The 21,869-nt window shown below is 34.7% G+C and overlaps 2 protein-coding genes across 4 annotated transcripts; both read left to right on the top strand.

Moving 5' to 3' along the window:
- The first annotated feature begins 1,274 nt into the window (after window positions 1-1,274).
- On the top strand, window positions 1,275-11,575 carry LOC132306999 (carbamoyl-phosphate synthase large chain, chloroplastic). Of its 3 annotated transcripts, none has more exons than XM_059804636.1 (4): window positions 1,275-2,961; window positions 6,116-6,808; window positions 7,878-9,445; window positions 11,167-11,575. In XM_059804636.1, exons 1-3 carry the CDS (start codon window positions 1,618-1,620, stop codon window positions 9,426-9,428), a joined length of 3,588 nt encoding a protein of 1,195 aa, XP_059660619.1. In that variant the 5' UTR covers window positions 1,275-1,617; the 3' UTR covers window positions 9,429-9,445; window positions 11,167-11,575. The 3 variants fall into 3 exon arrangements, with proteins under 3 accessions (XP_059660619.1, XP_059660620.1, XP_059660618.1); XM_059804637.1 differs by lacking the exon at window positions 11,167-11,575 and adding an exon at window positions 9,590-10,693; XM_059804635.1 differs by lacking the exon at window positions 11,167-11,575 and having other exon boundaries at window positions 1,276-2,961; window positions 7,878-10,693.
- An 8,332-nt stretch (window positions 11,576-19,907) lies between these two features.
- On the top strand, window positions 19,908-21,869 carry LOC132306998 (LOB domain-containing protein 1-like). Its single transcript, XM_059804634.1, has 2 exons — window positions 19,908-20,263; window positions 21,124-21,869. The coding sequence occupies exons 1-2, from the start codon at window positions 20,012-20,014 to the stop codon at window positions 21,472-21,474; spliced, it is 603 nt and encodes a 200-aa protein (XP_059660617.1). The 5' UTR covers window positions 19,908-20,011; the 3' UTR covers window positions 21,475-21,869.

Raw genomic sequence — 21,869 nt, 5'->3', positions numbered from 1 at the left:
TTCTTTTGCGTTCATGCTGTGTAATTGTTTTGGATGTTGGTTGCTCTTGTAATAAAATGTTTTCTTGTTTGCCCGGAACCAAAAAAAAAAAATGCAACAAGAGAAATTAATCATGCTGTTAATTAGGATGATAAATATTTCAAAATACATGCATATAAAGACAAAGTTAAGGCTCAATTTAATTATCAAAACGGATGAAGACCACTCTTGTAATTAGCTCACTTGTTATAATTGTCTCTTTAAAATTACTACAACGACCAAAACATAGTAATTGGAAAAAACCATTGCTCCATTTTAATGTATTTAATTAGAGTATATCACACCGTAGTATTAATTACTTATATAGAGACAATAAAAATTTCATTACAAGAGTGGGTCGGTCACCTGATTCCATATAATTATATACATTAATGTATTTAATTTAAATGTGTTCGATTCCAAATTAACAAGAAAACTATCAAATCTAGTTGGAGTTTGGCTAATCCAGGCTTGCCCTAATTGGGGGGTGGGGGGGGGGGGGGGGTGGGAAACAAAGCTTGCGCTAATTAGTTTCCTACTTCTCTTGTGGGAATGGCAAGCTCTAGTTTGGTGAGCCAAACCGGAACATTACTAAACCCTATTAATTATAGTTTGATGGTACCTATTAAATATCTGAGTATATTTTTTGTAAAAAAACAAAAGGAAAAAACCTATTAAATTGACCTCATTTGTGTAAATTATACACAAGTAGATTGTTCAACGTTTATTATTCTGACTTCTCATAAACTTGTTTACCGACTACAGGAAGTTGACTTTAAATGTCAATAGTTAGTAATGCTTTGATTTTCAGACAAAAGGAGGACAAAATTGTCATTTTATAAAATTTAGGTGGTGTCATCGAGCATATGCGCCAAATTTTAGGAGATGTCAAAGAAGTAAACGCTTAACGGTCTATTGTGTGTAATTTATCCAAACCTCAGGGGAGGTTAGTGTAATTTATTCAAAACTTATTTTTGGATTGGCAATGGTGGGCTTAGAATTTAGCTGGCTCAACTGGGCTTAAATAGAGGCAATGCAATAACGTTGGACCTGAAGGTTGATGGGCCAGATCAGGCTGGTTTCAGGCCCAATCCTTTTATTAGTAACATTCATTAGGAATGAATGAATTGAATCTTGGTGCAAAGTGCAAAGAGATATTGTGGGCTGGTGCTGACGTATGGGAACCAAAATGCCAAACCCTCATTCATTCATTCATTACCTAAAGTATCGTATGTTCGGTCATTCGTGTGCGGCTATGTTGGTAAAGTGTGTATATAATATATATATATGCATAAGATTGTGAGTTGTGAGATGGTGGGTATATTCATAACACCACTTAGTCCCACTGGCTAAGATTGTGAGATACTACTACATTATATCATCATCATCATCAGATTAAAGATAGGAGCAAGACACCATGTACTGTTGCTACTAGCCAAAGAACCCGCCACACTCATACAGCTCCCTCATGTTCGAAACCCTAGTCCTTGTCTTTTGGTAAACAACCTCTCTCTCTATATCTATCTATCTATCTATAGCTTTATCTGTATCACTCTGTGTCTGCTCTCTTCATTTCTGTTGTTCTTTTGAGTGCAAAAGATGGGTTTTTGCATGAACCACTGTGACAATGTCTCTGCTAGGCTTCTCACTCCCACCTCCAAACCCTATATCTCCAAATCAGACCCTTTTCGCCTCTTTTTCTACTCCAACAAGCCTTCCAAAAACAGCAATTCATCTTCTTTCAAACTCCATTCATGGACGCCTCTCGTGCACTCGCCCAAATTGCTGCGGAATCGACCAAACTCCGTGCGATGTGAGTCTGTTACCAACGATGATTCCACGAATTGGGGAGGATTTGGGAAGACAGCGACAGGTAAAAGAACAGATATAAAGAAGATTTTGATATTAGGTGCAGGGCCTATTGTTATCGGTCAAGCCTGCGAGTTCGATTACTCGGGGACTCAAGCTTGTAAGGCTCTCAAAGAAGAGGGATATGAGGTTGTTCTGATTAATTCGAATCCCGCGACAATTATGACTGATCCCGAATTGGCAGATAGGACTTATATTGCTCCAATGACACCGGAGCTCGTTGAGCAAGTGCTCGAGCAGGAGAGACCCGATGCTTTGCTGCCCACAATGGGTGGGCAGACGGCTCTCAACCTCGCGGTGGCATTGGCTGAGAGGGGGTCTCTGGAAAAATTTGGTGTTGAATTGATTGGAGCAAAGTTTGATGCAATCAAGAAAGCAGAAGATAGAGATCTGTTCAAGCAAGCTATGAAGAATATTGGGCTCAAGACACCACCTTCGGGCATTGGGACGACTCTGGAGGAGTGTATTGAAATTGCGGATTCAATTGGGGAGTTCCCTTTGATCATAAGGCCTGCATTCACGTTGGGCGGGACGGGAGGTGGGATTGCTTATAATATAGACGAATTCGAGACTATTTGTAAGTCGGGGCTTGCAGCTAGTGTGACATCACAGGTTTTGGTAGAGAAGTCTTTGTTGGGATGGAAAGAATATGAGCTTGAGGTTATGAGAGACTTAGCTGATAATGTGGTTATTATATGCTCAATTGAGAATATTGACCCGATGGGGGTCCATACAGGGGATTCCATCACTGTGGCACCTGCTCAGACTTTGACAGATAAGGAGTACCAGCGACTTAGGGATTATTCAATTGCAATTATTAGGGAAATCGGAGTTGAATGTGGTGGTTCAAATGTTCAGTTTGCCATCAATCCCAAAGATGGGGAGGTTATGGTAATTGAGATGAATCCTAGAGTTTCGAGGTCTTCAGCTCTGGCTTCCAAGGCTACTGGTTTCCCAATAGCAAAGATGGCTGCCAAGTTATCGGTTGGTTACACCTTGGATCAAATTCCTAATGACATCACAAAGAAAACACCAGCCAGTTTTGAACCTTCTATAGATTATGTTGTGACGAAGGTATGAATTTTTATCATTATATTGCTTTTATATCCCTGCTTCTATTTATCCTTTTAAATTGTTTTTATTTATTTATTAATCTCCATCTAACAATTACAATCATTTCTAAGGGTGAGCCTTATCCATGTCAGAAATGTGGAGTGCCAACACTTCCCGATGTGTGTTCCACACATCTTTGCCGTATCCATTTTCTTTGTTGAATGTGTTAGCTTCAGAACTGTTTCTTAGGCATTGCCTTCTCACAAATTGGTTGGGCCTGCCAAATTTGTTGTGAACTTAATTCAGACTCTTGTATTTGCATTAGCAGTTTTATCATGCCCTGCCTTTTGACTTGAATTGTTTGTCATGCTTAGCTTTTTCGAAGTAGGTGTAAGATCGAGTGTCCATCTATCTGAAGGAATAGCATATTCGTTCTGAGTTTTTCTGTCCCACTTATTTTCCTTAGAGAGTTTGAAAGGGATTTCCCTTGGACTACTTCTTTATGGAGGTTGGTGCCTGTGAATTTCATGGTACATCAACCAGACAACAAGGCAGCATCTATAGATAGCTATTGAAGTATAGCGAGCTAGGAAGCACGGATACTTCTACAAGGACGACAGAGTATAGAGTGTTCATAGCGGATACCGAAGCAGATACATGTTTGATGCTTCTTAAACGCATCCATAATTTTAAAATATATTTTTAAATTTCTAATATGTATCCGATACTTCTCAGATATTTCAAAACACATTTTAAATAAGTTTTGAACCTTAAAATGTAACGTTTCGAACAATATTGTAATAGTATAATTGTTAAGAAAAGTTCAAAATATATCAAATGATGACTAGGGATGCTTGTTTTCTACATTGTGAAACGAACTACTATGTTATATTAATGATTGGTTTAGATTCATAATATTTTAAAAAACAGACCAAAAATTAGTTTTTTGTATATATAAAAATATAATTTATTACTCCCACCGTCCCACAAAAAAATGTCCCTTTTTGGAAATCTAACTTTTTAGGAGTGTAGTTTTTAATATTTTTTTATTATAGTGGTAGAGAATTAATTTCCAAATATACCCTTCTATGGTGGGTCCACATGAAGTCATTACTTTTATAACTTCAAGGCAAGGAGGGTAAATTAGTAATATTATAAAAATAGTACATTGGATTTTGATTTGGGACAATTATTTTGGGACAGCCAAAAATGGAAGGGTGGACATTTTTTGTAGGACGGAGGGAATATTTTTTTTACTGCCATATTCCTACTGTACCCGTATCCTTTAAAAAAAAAAAAAAAATTGCTATATCACCGTACCTGTATCATGTCGTATCTGTATCCCGTATCCATATCCGTGCTTCCCAGATAGCGAGGAATGTCATAGTTTTTATTAGTAGAATCGGAGGATTGGTGGTGTCTAACTCTAGCTAAAGAGTTGGTATTTTGGATTAGATTTAAAAAATAATCTTATCCGTAACTTCCTTTTCCTTTTGTGTTGAAAAAGTGGTCGACGAGGGATTTTGAGATTTAAATAAGTTACATATTGTTATTAGACCTTTTGAGTGGTAATTAATTTGAGAAAGGTGTGGACTCTAAAGATTCAAGATCCTTTCTTTTAATTGGGTGATGTTCCCCAAATAGATTATAATTTTTTTTTGGTAGTGATATGTAAATATAGTAGTGTCAATTTCACTGTATTTTTCATAACTTGAGTAAATTCTGGTATTTCTCCAACCTTCTCAGAGTCAAATTCCAGCCTTTCTCCTTAAACTTTATTTGGAGATCTTTTGTTCAATTGGTACTTTTTGCATGCATTCTTCAGCCCCTCCATGCACTGCACTCATCCTGGGACTCTTAGTTGATTGCTTCTAGAAACATATGAGGTCCAACCCCAAAATAGTAATTTTCTCAATGGCGGTGCCAAGCCTTTTTTTTTTTTGTGGCATTTTCAATTTCCACAGGGCGGATTGTAGTTGCATGATATACAATTATTTCTGTTTTGGGTGTGATGAATATATATATTGTGAAAATTTTCATAAATTTTTTCCTAATGATATTTTCTTGCTTTATGTAATGATTGAAATATAGCTAGAGTTATTTTTTAGTGAAAAAAAACAAAAAATTGAAGCCCAATTTTTGCCCTCAAGTTGCTATTCTGTCTTGATATTGTATGTTGGAGTTCAAGGAGGGAGAGGATGAAGAAACCTCTAAGATTAGACAAGTGTTGGAAGACTAAAATTGAAGCTTTTCTTGGCAAACTGTAATTTTACTCTCAGATTCAAAAAGATCATGATGCAATATTTCCTTTGACTCTTGATAAACAACAACAACAACAACAACAACAACAATCATGTCTTTTTCTCAACTACTTGGGGTCGGCTACATGAATCCTCTCTCTTTTCCATTCCGCTCTATTTAAGGCCATAGCCTCAGTCTTTTACTCTTGATGAGTTCAATTATTCTGTTTAGTCCTGTTATTTCCCTTTTTAGAATCCCTTTATTTAAATCAAGTCATCTTACTTTTATTACTTTATTGCATTTACATTAACAATTCAATTCTGGTTATATGACTATCATTTGGAAGGTATTCTATATGGCATCTTCCTCTCAACTGTGTTCTTCTGTATACAATTTTATGGAGAAAGTAACAATTTAAGCAGGACCTGTAAGTAAATGTGGGAAAAGCTGTTGCTACTTCAATTATCCCTACTATGGTTGCCTCTAGTATTTATTAGGACTTGTGTTATGATTTCTTGTCGTCGTTTCGGCAATTCTCTGATAAGGCTTAATTGCCTATTATTGAATTTGAATCTAATTATACTGATTCCAGATTTTAGTTTACTAGGTCTTAGTTGCAAGTGTCAAATTTTGTGATTATTAAGCAATGTAGTAGAAGAATTGGAGGATGAAGGTGTCTCCACAAGATTTATTTTTTGTATTACATTTCAACATTATCTACAGCTCTCGTGTTAATTAAAACCATGAAGCATTTTTTTACTATTCCAATATTGTGGCTATTCTAGCATACAGACTTACATACATCCAAATTATTATGATCCTATTTGTTGTTATTGTCATTCTAATTTATTTGTGCTTCCTTATTTTCTTTTCTTGGGTATTTCATCAACCCACACCATCTATATGATATATTCTTGTTGTGTAAATCATGCAGATACCCCGCTTTGCATTTGAAAAATTCCCAGGATCTCAGCCAATACTGACAACCCAGATGAAATCAGTTGGTGAATCCATGGCACTAGGCCGCACATTCCAGGAATCGTTTCAGAAAGCTGTTCGATCATTGGAATGTGGATTCTTTGGATGGGGTTGTGCACATGTCAAAGAACTAGACTGGGACTTAGAGAAAATAAAGTACGGCCTTCGAGTCCCTAGCCCAGATCGGATCCATGTTATATATGCTGCAATGAAGAGGGGTATGAAGGTGGATGACATTCATGAGGTGAGTTACATTGACAAATGGTTTCTCACTCAGCTAAAAGAGCTGGTGGATGTGGAACAGTACCTCTTGGCTCGAAGTTTGTCCCATTTGACAAAGGATGACTTCTTTGAAGTAAAAAGGAGAGGTTTCAGTGATAAGCAGATAGCCTTTGCAACAAAATCCACCGAGAAAGAAGTTCGCTCAAAACGGTTGTCATTGGGCATTACTCCGGCATATAAACGGGTTGATACCTGTGCTGCAGAATTTGAGGCCAATACTCCTTATATGTACTCCTCCTACGATTTCGAGTGTGAATCAACTCCCACCCAAAGGAAGAAGGTCTTGATTTTAGGTGGAGGACCAAATCGGATCGGTCAGGGGATTGAGTTTGATTACTGTTGCTGCCACACATCCTTTGCTCTCCAGGTTTGTAACTTCTTAGTGGCTATCTTCCTTCCTTTCTCCTCTAGCATGTCTGGTAATTCTATGCCTTTTAGTATTATCAGAGCAATAAGGCAACCTGCTGAACAGCATTCGAATTAAATCCTGTGTTTTTCTTGGCACGTCTTGTTGGTAGCATTCTGGCCATTTACATCAGGCAATGCCCTTCGTAAATGGCTAAAAGTAGATTGATTTATTGAGATCTTGTCAACATGTAATAAGCATTCTGAACTCTGAATTTGATCACTATGTTCAATTACTCGCACACTCTAAAATCTAAAATAGTGTCATAGGTGGTGTTCATTTAGGGGAGATTGATCAAACAAAGGAATATAGTTGATGATAGGAGAGATCCATATCATATAAAAGCGCAGACTGCATTTTTGTTCGTATTGGACTGTGGCCCTTCTGCTTTCTTTCTTTTTGTTTTTCCGTTCTTTGATTTATTTCTTTTGATGGATAACTGTGATTTATTCCAACACCCAAGTGCCAAGTCTATGTTACAAGGACTTTTCACAGGTACGTGAAATGCCCTTGTCAATAACGCTTGGACATGGGTACTGAGTCCTACAATATATTTGTCCCACGTGTTTGGGCGGACATGCACCTAAACAGCTATCAATAATCCAATTTTGTTGAATTATTGCTTCAAGGTGAATGAAATGCCTTTGTTGAACACTGTTATAAAAACAATATTTTACTCCAGAAAAATATTAAATGATATGAATAAATAACAATGTCCATGTGCAATTATTCTTTGGGGGTTTGATACATTTTACTCTTTCCGAGCTCAACATACTTACCAAAATCTATATGAACACAATCCAAGGCCATCAAGGATCGATGTGCATAATGGTTAAACATAGAAGCCAATGGAAGAAGGAATGAATCACACATAAAGGCCTGATGGCTGTATATACAGGAGAACAGTGGAATATATGCATTACATGCTTTTTCACATGGTCTTGTTTCAGTCACATGGTTTTCTTGTGGATTTACTTTCATTTGTCAGTTGCATTTTTGAGTCTGAACTTTGTTTCTTGGTTCTATTCAGGATGCAGGCTATGAGACAATCATGATGAACTCAAATCCCGAGACAGTGTCTACCGATTATGATACAAGTGATCGTCTCTACTTCGAACCTCTGACAGTTGAAGATGTTCTTAACATCATTGACTTGGAGAGACCTGATGGCATCATTGTGCAGTTTGGAGGTCAAACCCCTCTGAAACTGTCTCTCCCCATCCAGCAATACTTAGACGAGCACAAGCCTGTTTGTGCCAGTGGGACTGGGTATGTTCGCATTTGGGGTACATCACCTGATTCCATTGATGCTGCTGAGGACAGAGAGAGGTTTAATGAAATCCTGAAGGAACTTGAAATTGAACGGCCTAAAGGAAGCATTGCCAAAAGTGAAGCCGATGCTCTTTCTATTGCAATGGGGATTGGATACCCTGTCGTTGTCCGACCTTCCTACGTCCTGGGTGGCCGGGCGATGGAGATTGTTTATAGCGATGACAAGCTTGTGACGTATCTTGAAAATGCTGTTGAGGTGGACCCCGAGCGTCCTGTCTTGGTTGACAAATACTTATCTGATGCCATAGAGGTCGATGTTGACGCTCTTGCCGACTCACATGGTAATGTGGTGATTGGTGGGATAATGGAGCACATTGAGCAGGCTGGTATCCATTCTGGTGACTCAGCATGCATTATTCCCGCAAAAACCATCCCCTCATCATGTTTGGACACAATTAGATCATGGACTTCAAAGTTGGCAAAGAGGCTAAATGTGTGCGGGCTCATGAACTGTCAGTATGCAATCACAGCTTCTGGGGATGTTTATTTGCTTGAGGCTAACCCCCGTGCATCCCGCACCGTCCCTTTTGTGTCTAAGGCAATTGGACATCCATTGGCCAAATATGCTTCGCTTGTCATGTCAGGGAAGTCACTTCATGACCTATCTTTCACAAAAGAGGTGATTCCAAGACATGTATCAGTGAAGGAAGCCGTTCTTCCATTTGAGAAATTCCAAGGCTGCGATGTGTTCTTAGGCCCGGAGATGCGTAGTACCGGTGAGGTAATGGGTATTGACTATGTGTTTGCAATTGCATTTGCTAAGGCTCAAATTGCTGCTGGGCAGAAGCTACCACTTTCTGGCACTGTGTTTATCAGCGTAAATGACTTGACAAAGCCCCAACTTGCAACAATTGCTCGGACCTTTTTAGGACTTGGATTCAAAATTGTTTCGACTTCTGGGACGGCTCATATTCTTGAATTAGAAGGCATTCCAGTAGAGCGAGTGCTGAAGATGCATGAAGGGCGACCACATGCGGGTGACATGATTGCCAATGGGCAGATTCAGTTGATGGTGATCACAAGTTCAGGTGATACACTTGACCAGAAAGATGGGCGGAAGCTGAGGAGGATGGCTCTTTCTTACAAGATTCCAATAATAACCACAGTTGCTGGAGCTTTGGCTAGTGCAGAGGCAATAAGGAGCTTGAAATGTAGTACTCTCAAGATGATTGCTCTCCAGGACTTCTTTGATACTAGGAAGGAAACAGGCAGCCATAAGAACTTGCAGTCTGCCTCTTCCTCTCTTTGAATTTACTTCGTATTTTGGTAAGCACATTTTTAAAATTAGCTTTTCTGAGTTTTTTTTTTTTTTTTTCCACCCATTTTAATCAAATTTTGTTTGGACTTTGGACAAGCTTTTCTTAGTAATTTGTTTTAGCGAATCTTTTGACTTCTCATCTCTTTGTGAAGGTATGTGTTAATCCCATTTTGGCTTTGCTGAAAAATGGGTGAAAGTCATTATGAATTGAGCTTATGGACACCAATTTCTGCAAATGCTGCTTTGCTTTTGCTTTTGCTTTTGTAAATTAAGAAGCTTAGTATAAATATCTTAGATGTTGATGCAATTACCCTCAGTTATGGTTTTCTTGACTATATATTTTCTACAAAAAGAGTCATCTTTGAGCTGTAAGCCCGTAATGCTTCCTTACTCAGTTACTATGAGAAGTTCCTACTTTTGCGACAGGCCTGTTTGTTTTGAGGATCAAATTTAATTTCTTAATCAGCACATGTTATTATCTTTCTTAACTTCCAAGTTTTTTGTTTTATATGGTGTTTCTAATTTATTTTCTCACAGTTTGCTGTCTCAAAAAACCCCATTAACTCCCATTACAAAGGGAACAAATATATCATTGATAACTTTCAAACTCCCCCTGTTTCTCTTGTTTATACATAAGAAATTGCTAGTATAATTTAATACATATTCCTGGCAAGAACTTGGTAATCAAGGGTCAAAACTTGGTTAGTGGACTAGGTAGACTGAAGAGTCAGTTCATGAGTGTTTAGTTGTGGGAAAAAGAGAATGACAAAGGGAGTTCTAAACTAGGGCCAGTTTTACCACTTAAGATAAGTTCTGTTGAAGATAAGTTCTATTTGGAAGGTTAAATATTTTCTTAGCTGATTGCATGGATACGTGCTTAATGTTGAAACAGTAAAAAAAATTCTCTCTCCCTTTCTTTCCCTTATGCTCCGTTCGGTAGGAAGGAAGAAAATTGGATGGAAGGGAGAGAAGAAAGAAAGGATAAGACGTCCCTAGGGAAGAGATTACGAACTTCCCTCGTTTTGTTCAGTTGGGTGGAAAAGAAGAGAATAAGCCGACAATTTACTTTGTTCGTTAAGACAGAATGAAAAAAAAAAAAAATTAAATTATTTTTACCATTATACCTTTACTATTTTTACTACTCATTTGAACCTTTATTATGCATTCCATTAATTTCAAATTTGTTGTTGGTCTTTTATATATATATATATAGTAGAGTCATATTTCATCATTAAAAAAAGAAAAAGAAAAAATAACCACTATCTACATTCCTGGAAGCAGAGAGGGGGATTCCATCACAGGGATTCAAATATCTAATCCTGCGGTCCTACCTACCGCATGGGCATTGCTGTGCATCTAACCTCATAAGCTCCTTTAGCTCTCTTCTTTATATACTACCGAATAGAGCATTACATACAACTATGAAGATGGGAGTATCTATCTTAATGTGGTTCAACTATATGTTCTTAATCTTTTGGTAGGAATTTATGCTCCTGTACTATAGATTTGTATATGGAAGAGTTTGTTGATATTTAGTATCCTGATATGCTTTATTCATTTTGAAATAACAATTTAGATGTTCTATCAGTTTGAGCATTGTTTTCATTGGATTGGGAATTTTCAATATGGACTGTCAGTGATAGAGCTGCTCACCTTTACATGCTTCAAACTGCAAGCATTTGACCTGAACTAGTGTGTGACCACAACCATTTTTACCTTTTCGTGTTAGGAAATGTTGATACTTGAGTTTTATGGGGGGTCATGCTTTGAACCAATCTTGTCTCAATTGGAGAATCTATTACACCATACATTTGTGAAACTGAAAGAGGGGTGTTCCAACCAACATGTATCACTGTGAAGAATCAGATTTTGAGACAGTTTGGTTTCTCGGCCACCATCCCAACTCAGCCATATTGTGCTGGTCTTATGACATGTTTGGTTCCTCTCTCATTCTTTCAAGATGATGATGTTTATGCTCGTGCTCGACATTGGACTTGATTGGTTTTAATTTCCTTAAAGCTCCTTGGTGTAAATTTTATACTTCGATGCTGGGATATGCATTGTACTCTTCCTATCATTCTCATTCTCTGTGGTGTTACCCCTTTATTTATTTATTATTATTATTATTTTATGTTTTATGTTTTCTTGTTTTGCTAGCCAATCAGGGATTGAATTTGAATCCTTTTTTGGTTGAGTTTCCTCTTTGTTTGTTAGTAGAACCATTTTCCTTTTCTTTTGCAGGACCATGTTTCTCTTATGTGAAAGAAATTACGGGTCTGTTTCGTTTGCAACTTTGGAAACAATTTTCTATTATCAGATAATTGAAAATTATATAAAAAATCTACTTAGTTCAGTTTTCTGAAAACTGTTTTCAGTTATAAAAATATATGTTTTCAGATAACTATAAAAGTTTGTTCTTTGATAATAGTTTTATGTTTTCTGAGTTTTTGAGAATCGTTTTTAGAGTTGCAAAACCTATCAAGGCCCTACATTTTCACGAGTATTACCAAGCAAAAATGAGAAGGATTTAATATGGCAAATTTAGGCCATGATAATAAAAGTGCATCTATTTATTAATTTGTTGTTTTTAAACTGAGTTTGTGGGGAGTAGATAGAGTAAATAATTCCAAAAAAGAAAGAACATACGTGTACAAAACGATACTACCAATAACTAATTCAATATGCTCGAGAAACATGGAACCCTTGCAGAATGCAGAGTCTTGCACTACTTGCAATTCTGCATATAGTATTAGTTATTTATTATATATATATATATATATATATATATATATTGTAAATATACAAAATTATATTTATTAAAACAAACTGAAATAGCTCACTCAAGAATTACTTTCTGATTTACAATTCCCAGCGATTGGCAACACATAGGCTCTAAGTATCTCTCACCTTTGCTCTTTATATATATATATAAGACCAAAGTAGAAGATAGTGTTAGCTCCTAATCATATCTTGGGAGAAAGATGAAATAAAACTATTAGTATTTTATATACCCAATAAAGAATGATTTTTAAATAAGCAAGAAGAATAATGTTAAAACAAAAATAATTTTTTTATATCTCAGATTAAATATCCAAGAAGTTCATTCAATTTATTTGCATTGGGCCTAAAATTAGATTTTTTATTTTTATTTTCTAAATAATGCAGAATCAACCCATCCATCCGCTAGTCACTTTAAACTCTCGAATATGGGAAATCACCAGCAAATTACACCTATCATTGAGTTTTCGGTTGGCCTCAGGAGACCTCTTTATTTACTAGGCTACACGTACGAGTTTATGAGACTCTTTAACTACTAGATAACTATGATATGTATGTATATATAGGGTAATCCTAAATCCCTCACCACCCCCTTTTGTGATAATAGTTTTTAATACGTAATGCTTGCAATTCCTTTTCATGAAACAATGACGGATCAATGAATATGGGACGTACAGGCAGCCTCCGAATAGGTGATGGAAGATTTTTCAAATCTTTATTTGACTCAATCCAATGCCTCATTGAAAAGTCCCAATTGACGATACTTTTAAAAATATAGTTGAGAGTTTCAAATTGTAGTACAAACTTCTTTATTTTAAAAAAATGTGACACTATTAATTTGCACTTTAGGATTGAAAGGACTTTCAATATCAATATATGTAAATTTAACTCTTAATTTCTACGGATACCAGTCAAGCCGAACCTAACTCAACTAGCATGCCAAGACTTTGGCAAGACTAAGCATGGACAGTTTGTCATTGATTTGGAGGAAAGATAATGACCTCTCGCGGCTTGTTTCAACCTAATTGACATTTATTTTCTCACTGATACCAACACTATTCATTATATGTATGTATATGTATTTCAAATTAAATTAGTAGTATGATAAAATCTAATCGTGATAAAAGAGAAGTTTGTGACTACCACTTGGTGTAGATGTTGATAAGGCACAAACATCTTTGGTCACTAACTATGAATTTTAGGATTCTTTCTAAACTACATTTCACATCATCTGATTAGTATTTATAAATTGATAATTTCAGAAAAAGAGTTTTGTTCCTACAAAAAACTTAAATTTTCGACTTCTACTTTAAAAGAAGAGTAAATACCATTAAACTTACGTCCTTTGGTTGAAAGATTCTAATTCACAACACAAAACAAAACATTTATTCATTTTATTTCTTAAATAATGCTATCATTTACTCTCTCTCTCTCTCTTTTCTTTTTTCTTTTTCTTTTTTAACTTTTGATTTTCTAAATGCATAATTATTCTTAACCATTGTCATCATTCTGGGGGACCCATAAAATTATTTTTCCTCTAATCCACTCATTTAACCGTGTTATATGATTTCACTTGTCCAAAGTCTTATAATTAATATATATATATATATATATATGATTGAGGAAGAAAGCTAGTGACAGGATTGCACTTAGCTGTAGTAAGTGTGCTAGCGGTCTGAATGGGAAACTGGTTGGAAAAAAGGCCTCCATTGCTCAAACTCAAAGCCGTGTGGGCCTCTTTTTTAACCCAAAGAACAAAAAAAATAAAACTTGGAAATGATGACCAGAGTTTCCGAAACTCTACATACTTGACAGCTATCACTAGCATTAGTCTAACCGAAAAGCCTGGCCGAGAAATTTTTAATGCATTCCAGAGATATACATTTATGGATTAGCCTTTTCGATTAGACTATTAAATCTGAGAATTATTATCCAAATAAGAATATTCCCACGGTTCATGTAAATGTGATTTATTATTGGTCCAAGCACATTAATTAGGTGCACAACTTAGGTTCACTTCAATTAATCCAATTCTTCAGTCAAGAATGTGTGGGTCTTTGGTCTTATTTAAGTTGCATTGGTCAAGGATCTCCAGAACCATATGATATAACATTATCAGTACAACTCATTGATTAAGTGTGCAACCTACTTTTCATCCATAAATGTATTGGGGTCCTTGGATGAGGAAGATTTAATTCTTAAAGTACCAATGACATCTCCATAAATCCATGAAAATGAGAGGATAGGTACGTGACTAACTTATCGCGATACTTTTTTAAACAGTCAAAGATTGTATTACGATGATAATACATGAGAGATGTTAAATAAGATTGTAATTAGTGCAATTGACAGCTTGTAATGTATTGGCGTACATTTTTGATAAATTCATAAAAAAGAGTTACGGTCGTAACTCGCTTATAGCGACACTTTCGAAATGGTCAAAGATAATTTGACAGTACTAAATGAGACTCTTCAAATAATAATATGTAAAACGGACAGCATATAATGTACTTAGTCTTGCCGGAAACATGGAATTGAAAATTTTGGCAAATTCCCAAAGCTTAATTGGCGCTATATGTATGTTTTGTAAGATGATGACATAGGCCTTTATGTGCCCCCAAAGGCCAATAAACAATTTTTACTCCAAGTCAAGCAAGCAACAGTGGCTAAAATATATGATTTATGAAGGGGTTCTTAATCTTGGCCTTGCCATGACAAGGACAACCATCAAATTCATTCGACAGAGCACTGTTATAATGGATTGGGTGTTTCACGATCTAATTAAAAAAATTAAGCTATTAAATAGAGTTAACATCCAACTCATGAATTAACATCCAACTCATTTAAAATCATTTTTCTTTCTATTGGGATCCAATGTGAGACTTGTAACACCTTCCATATATATATTATGCTATGGCAAACAAAATATTTTTACCATTTAAACTATTAGACATTTGAAAATTTATAATTGTTTTTCGTAACCAAAGGCTGTGGAGCCTAGTGATATATCTTCTACCTTATAAAAGAATGCTGAGAGTTCAAAGACAAAAGGGGGTGTGAGTTTTTTGTCAATGAATATATATATATATATATATATATATATATATATATATAATTGTTTTCTAGGTAAACTCCATTAACCCCCTTGACTATTAGCTGTTTTTTTTTTGACTAATAATATTTGAACTTAAATTTTCTTTACATGCATCACTATACTTTTAATTAAAAATATATATATAAAAAAAAAAATTAAAAAGTAAAATTAATAGTTATGAGTGCAATATCATATAAGTTCAAATATTATATGTTTACTCATATTATATATTATATATACCATTATTATATTATTAATTTATACAAAGCGTATATATATATATATATATATATATATATATATAGGTATATGAGATGGACATTTGATCGAACAACTAGATCGACAAAAATAAATTTTAATTACAAAATGAGATTGAATGACATAAATTGGTAGGCTTTTTTTCTCATTTTGTTTGGTTAAATAGAAGGGAAACAAAAAAACTGAGGGGAAGTGATATGGTAGGATTTAACTATACTAAGACATATGCTAAAAAAAAATAACATGTAATTGCATTTATAACTCTAGATTTTACTTTAAAAAAAAAAAAAATACTTTTTTATAATTAAAAGTATGATAATATATGTAACAGAAAATATAAGTTCAAAGAGAGAAGAAAAAAAAAACAGAATCTTTGAGCTAAATTCACTCTATTGAGGAAATTGCATACTCTTCATTGATTTGGTTGGTAGGAGTAATTTACCAAAAAGTAACCCCCTCCTCGACTAATTGAAGGGGTTTTTTGGTAAAGAAAAATTATAAAGAAAGTTTAGTACAAAACACTACAAGTGAAACATGAAGTTTACCTTCTATTCTGCATGGACCCTTGTTCCGTGGGGCAGTGAAAAAACATGTTTTGAGTTGAATACTTCTGTGGGTGAATTGGGAGGCATTAATGTTTGGTCGTGATGAAAAAAAAAGGTGTTTTTCGAGTTGAGTTGCTTTGTACAAAAAAAAAAAAAATGTGAAATGTTAATCATGATCTCTACTTGCATGTAACTCCATATTGAATTATATTTTTGTAATTTCATGATAAAAGATGTGCAATTTAGAGCAGCCTTTAAAGAATGATATAGAATATCATATTTGGAATGAATTAATGTGTCAATAGTGTGCCATGTCGAACACGTTGTGTACTCTAAAATCAGAATTTATGAGGAACATTCATGATGGTCCCAATGTGACATGCATGACTTGCAATTCTATACCTCATTCAAACATGAGCCTACGTATGTTTATCTTGTTTCTTTGTATAACAATGTTATTCAAACTTAATAGTTTAGTCCAAAGTTCTAAAAATGACTCTAGTCTTTGAATGAATTGACTGAATACATTCTCTTCTTTTTTATGATGGACAACCCTGGAGGCTTCTGTACAGTCCATGTACATGTCTTCTTGAACAATCTTAAAAGTTTGAAAGATCTTGCCACAGAAAGTGATAGCCCTGTCGATTGGTTCTTTAGGTTGTATCCTTCAAGATCGAATTCATTCGAGAGATAGAAATATCTCTAATAGAAGTATCAGTTAAAACTATTAAGTCTGAATGTCATTAGCGTATGTAGAAAAGAGCGGCAAAATTCTTAAATGACTAATCATTAGCCTAATTAAACCGCCACTAAACATGTAATATTTTTTAATATTCCTTTAACCCCAAGTCCACACGCAAAAGACTAATACTAACTCAAGAGATGGAAGTCCAACCACATAGCCACAAAAGTTAGAATTTTCAATGAGTTGGAAATAGAGGGACACCACCTTGGATTAAAAGTTCAAAATAAGTAACATCTTCTTGGACAGAAGTCTTTATAGGACATGTACATCAGAGAGTGATGATTCGGTGAGGACAAGCTCTTCTAAGCTTGAGCGACTTTATATGTTTGATATATGAGCGACTTTATATGTTTGATATAAGATTCAGTGAGCACAAGCTCTTCAAAGCTTGAGCAACTTTATATGCAAAAAAACATCCTTAAATTTTTAGTTTAGTGCAAATAAGTCTTCCTGACAAATTTAAAACCTAAATTGATTAAATTATCCTGAACCATTTTATAAAATATATAAAAATAAATAATTTTGTAAAATAATCGAAAAAAATACTATTGGAGGATTCCTCTCACGTGCAAAAAACACCCGTAAAGTTTCAATCTGGTGCAAATAGATCCCTCTAAGAAATTTAAATCGTAAGTTGACTAAATTACCTTTATTGAACTATTTTGTAAGACGACATGAAATAGGCCAAGAGAAACCGATTTGTTATTTAGATAATTCTACGGCTATCGAAGTTACTGTACTGTAATTGACAAGAAAGTATTCGATATCTTGGAGAATCGAGAATATAATATTTTCGACTAATAAAAATCATCAAGAAAAATAAAGAGTTTTTCATTAAGGAAAAAAAATACAAAACAGATAAATATTGAAAAGAGTTTTCCTAAGAGGAAGAGAGATACCGGGATTTGCAAGAAAATCATCTTAATTCATTATACTAAATTATACCAAAAAAGTGGCCTTTCAATTTAAGAGTGTGTGTGGTGATTTGTTACTAGGTTCAACCCAAATGCTCTTTCAATTTATTTATGTAGTATTATATATATTTTTTACATTGGTGGTATGAAGAATTTCGTCCACCTTGCGAGAAAGCAAAATATTTTACTATAAAAATTCTAAATTAACAAGTGAATTTTTTTCTAATTCCACGAGCCAAACGAGTTGACATCTCTACCAACCTGACCCCACAAGGCTTGTGAAGCCATTAAATAGTGGACACGTCACCGAGTGGCCGTTAGAAACATTGTCGCTCTGGTGGCCAACAACAACGCCGCGGCTTTCACACACACACACTCACACTCACACTCGGTGACCGAGTTTCACTCACAGTACCAAACCTGTCTTAGTAGAATTACTACGCTTCTTAGGAGTGGCCATGAAACGAATCGAATTGGATTAATTCTAATTCAATTCACTCTCAATTTGTTATTTCATAGATCCGGTTAGTGAATTAGGATTTTTCTTAAATATTCTATATTATTTATTTTTTAACCAAATTTTAATTTTATCACAATTAATTTATATATTTTAATGATCATTAACTAATATATTTTTAGAGTCCATTAAATGATCATCAACTAATTAAATTAACTAATACATTATTTGAATATATATATATATATAAATCTCACCAATCGAATCAGATCGAACTCACGGATTAGATCGGATTTTTAATAGCTCAATCCGTGAGTTACGGATTCAATTTTTTTAAATTCACCACCGATCAGTGGATATAGTAATCTGATTCGATCCGCGCGGATCGGACCAGATATGATCGGATTCGCGAATTATTTGTCTACCTCTAACACTTCCCATCCAGCGTGGTTTTCACATAGCTAGCAATTTTATTTTCTTTTTATTGTTACAAACATTTGCTTATAAAAAGAAAAATATTATGACAAATAAGATGAGGCTTGAGAGTATATTCATGAATAAATTTTTGACTTACATTAGTCAATATATATATTTAACATTAAGGTGCTAAATATGTATTCAAAGCTTATGAGAAGTACTGAATAAGCAATCAAAACATTTAAATTGTATCAAATGTGTTAGAAATTTAAATATATATAGATTTTAGATACATTAAAAAAGGATCAAACACGTGTTCACGAAAATATAGAAGATGTCTATTTGATGAGGACAAATATTAGTGTTTTGCAAGTGTCCCCATTTGTTTTTATTTGAAGTTTGAGCACACGTCATGTGACCAACATCGGCAAAAAAATTTCTAAGCATGCTCCATTCACCATGACTTTTCATATCATAAATTAAGTCCAAGAAAATTGGAGAAAAAAAAAAGAAAAAAAAAAAAAACGAATAAAAGAAAGAAAAAAGTCCAAGAAAATTGGAAATAGTGAGATCAAAGGGCACCATAATATTAAGTTTTTTTCCTCTATTAATTTTATGGAAATGAACTGCAAAGACAATGGTCTCCTTTAATCCAACTACAAGGCACCAATTCAATTTTTTAAAATTTAGACTACTATAAAATGTCACTTTTTCAAAGAATTCTCTTTGTTTACAAAATAAATAAATAATTAATTAAAGTTAATAAATTACTTGAAATGATAATTGATTATTATTGAATAAAAAAGTGTTACTATCTCCGTTCCACTTTAATTGACCTGTTTTGAAACGGTAACTCATATTTTTAATTCCCGAAACAAGATAATTAAAGGAGATGGAAGGAACATCTCACTCTTACATAAGATAAAGAATGAAATTGAAATAGTAATTCTTTAATCATCTCACAAACACGAATCAATATTGGACCATTCATATATCATATATACTTCATCATGTGCTAGATAAGTCTTTATTGTACACGTTTACATCAACAGATTAAATAAAAGTAATTTCAAATTTGCATGTGGTGTTTATATTTTTCACATATATAAGAAGCCAAAATACAGACGGTAGTTCACTAGTAAATAGTGACAAAGAAAAAAAAAACGGACCTCTGCGCAGCCACGCAACCATTAATTTTCAACTCTTAGACCTATCAATTCTCCTTCACTTCCTCTATATATATACTCGATCATTTGCTATGTCTCATCTTGTGCTACCTCCCAATCTCTCTCTCTCTCTCTCTCTCTCTCTCTATATATATATATATATATATATATATTCTCTCTCTCTCTAGCTTCAAGATAACATGGAGAGCAGTGGTGACACAACCATTGGTTCATCATCTTGTCGCTCTGTTTCACCTTCTTCATCATCTTCTCCTCCTCCTCCTCCTACCACTCAATCCGTCGTTATTAGCCCTTGTGCTGCATGTAAGATCCTTAGGCGGAGGTGTGCCGAGAAATGTGTCTTGGCGCCATATTTTCCTCCCACTGACCCCCTCAAATTCACCACTGCTCATCGCGTCTTCGGCGCTAGCAACATCATCAAGTTCTTACAGGTAAATTTATGCTTAATTCCTTGCTTCATTTGCAGATCTAGCTAGCTTAAGAACTCTTTAATTTGTGAATTTTAAAATATATAGCTCGATTGAGCTCTAAGTTTAATTTTTCAAAACTCAGGGAAGGTCCGTGTAAACAAGAGCTTAGTAATTTTTTTTTTTCTAAATATATTCAAGAATTTAATTACTCGTGCGTGAGAAATATTATGGGCATTATGGGAAAGCCAAAAGTGGAAGTGACATTTCGTTATGAACGGTTGGTCTAAATGTCTAGACAATGACATTTTTTTATGATATTCTGGTGGGTCGTCTTTGAAATTTAAGAGGGTAGATGAGAGCGGACAAACACGTTCACCTAATAAATTTAATCTAGAAATCTGACAAAGAAACTACCAAGACAAGGTAGGGCCTCTCAAAAAACTTCCCTTTGGACTTGGCATGGGATCTTTTATTTTTCCCAAATCACCCTTATTTTTTATTTTTCACTTTTTGAAGTATTTATATGTATATATATATATATACTTCAAAAAGTAAAAATTATATATATATATATATACTTAGAATAATGCTACAATGAGTCGATTGGTTTTTATTTATGTGACTTCAATAAATGGTGTTCAACGACGACTCTTGTCAATATTGAATAAGAATAGAGTTTCTCTCTTTTTCGGATGTTTACCTCAATGAATGACACATCAGTCAGCAATAAGAACTGATCGGGACTTTTGTTTCTTTTCCCTCTTTCTTGGTAATTATATTAATTGGTCTGATAGAGACTCTGATCAATTAAAATGATGCAAAACTTGTAAATTTATTTTAATTACAACACTTTAAACATAACAATTGTGTGATAATTTCAGGAACTTCCAGAGTCTCAAAGGGCTGATGCAGTGAGCAGCATGGTGTATGAAGCCAATGCCAGGCTGAGGGATCCTGTTTATGGATGTGCAGGGGCAATTTGTCAACTCCAAAAGCAAGTGAATGAGCTCCAAGGACAATTAGCCAAAGCACAAGCTGAGTTAGTGAACATGCAGTTCCAACAAGCCAACTTCATGGCCTTAATTTGCATGGAAATGTCACAATCTCCCGAAACGTCGCCGCAACAATCCTTGGACAACTTCTTGGGCAGTCCACAGAGTTTGATGAGCAACCCTAGCTTCCCGGAGGATTATAACAATGCTGGATTGTTGTGGGAACCTCTTTGGACATGAGGATCATTTATAAATCTTGTTACCTAGAAGCTGAACTCTGGGAGAAAAAATTTCAACCCGGTCCCAACCCGATTTTTCTAACCCTGAGCCATGGGGCACCAAATGGGTGGAAAAATTGAAGAAAATATATGAATTAATAAAGTTGTTGTATCTTGGTAGGAACTAGTTAATTATAAAAGCTGTGTAAACAAATTAAGAAGGTAAAAGATGATAAGAAAAGCAAGTTAGGTTCTAATTGTGTCTTTTGATAAAGTGATGAATGTAGTTGATAGGTCTTTTCCCTCCATGTTATCTTGTAATATATGTCTGAGACAAGAAGTCTTTGTTTCAAGTGGCATTGCCATGTTCATTATTGAATCTGAAACAACTTTTTGGTCACCTAATATTAATTTTAA

This window comes from Cornus florida, unplaced genomic scaffold, assembly GCF_030987335.1.
Source record: "Cornus florida cultivar Cherokee Brave unplaced genomic scaffold, ASM3098733v1 CherokeeBrave_3.0.0_Hap2_Chr05, whole genome shotgun sequence".
Classification (NCBI taxonomy): domain Eukaryota; kingdom Viridiplantae; phylum Streptophyta; class Magnoliopsida; order Cornales; family Cornaceae; genus Cornus; species Cornus florida.
Note: the sequence above shows the minus strand (reverse complement) of the source record. Positions and strands in the feature narration are given on the sequence as shown.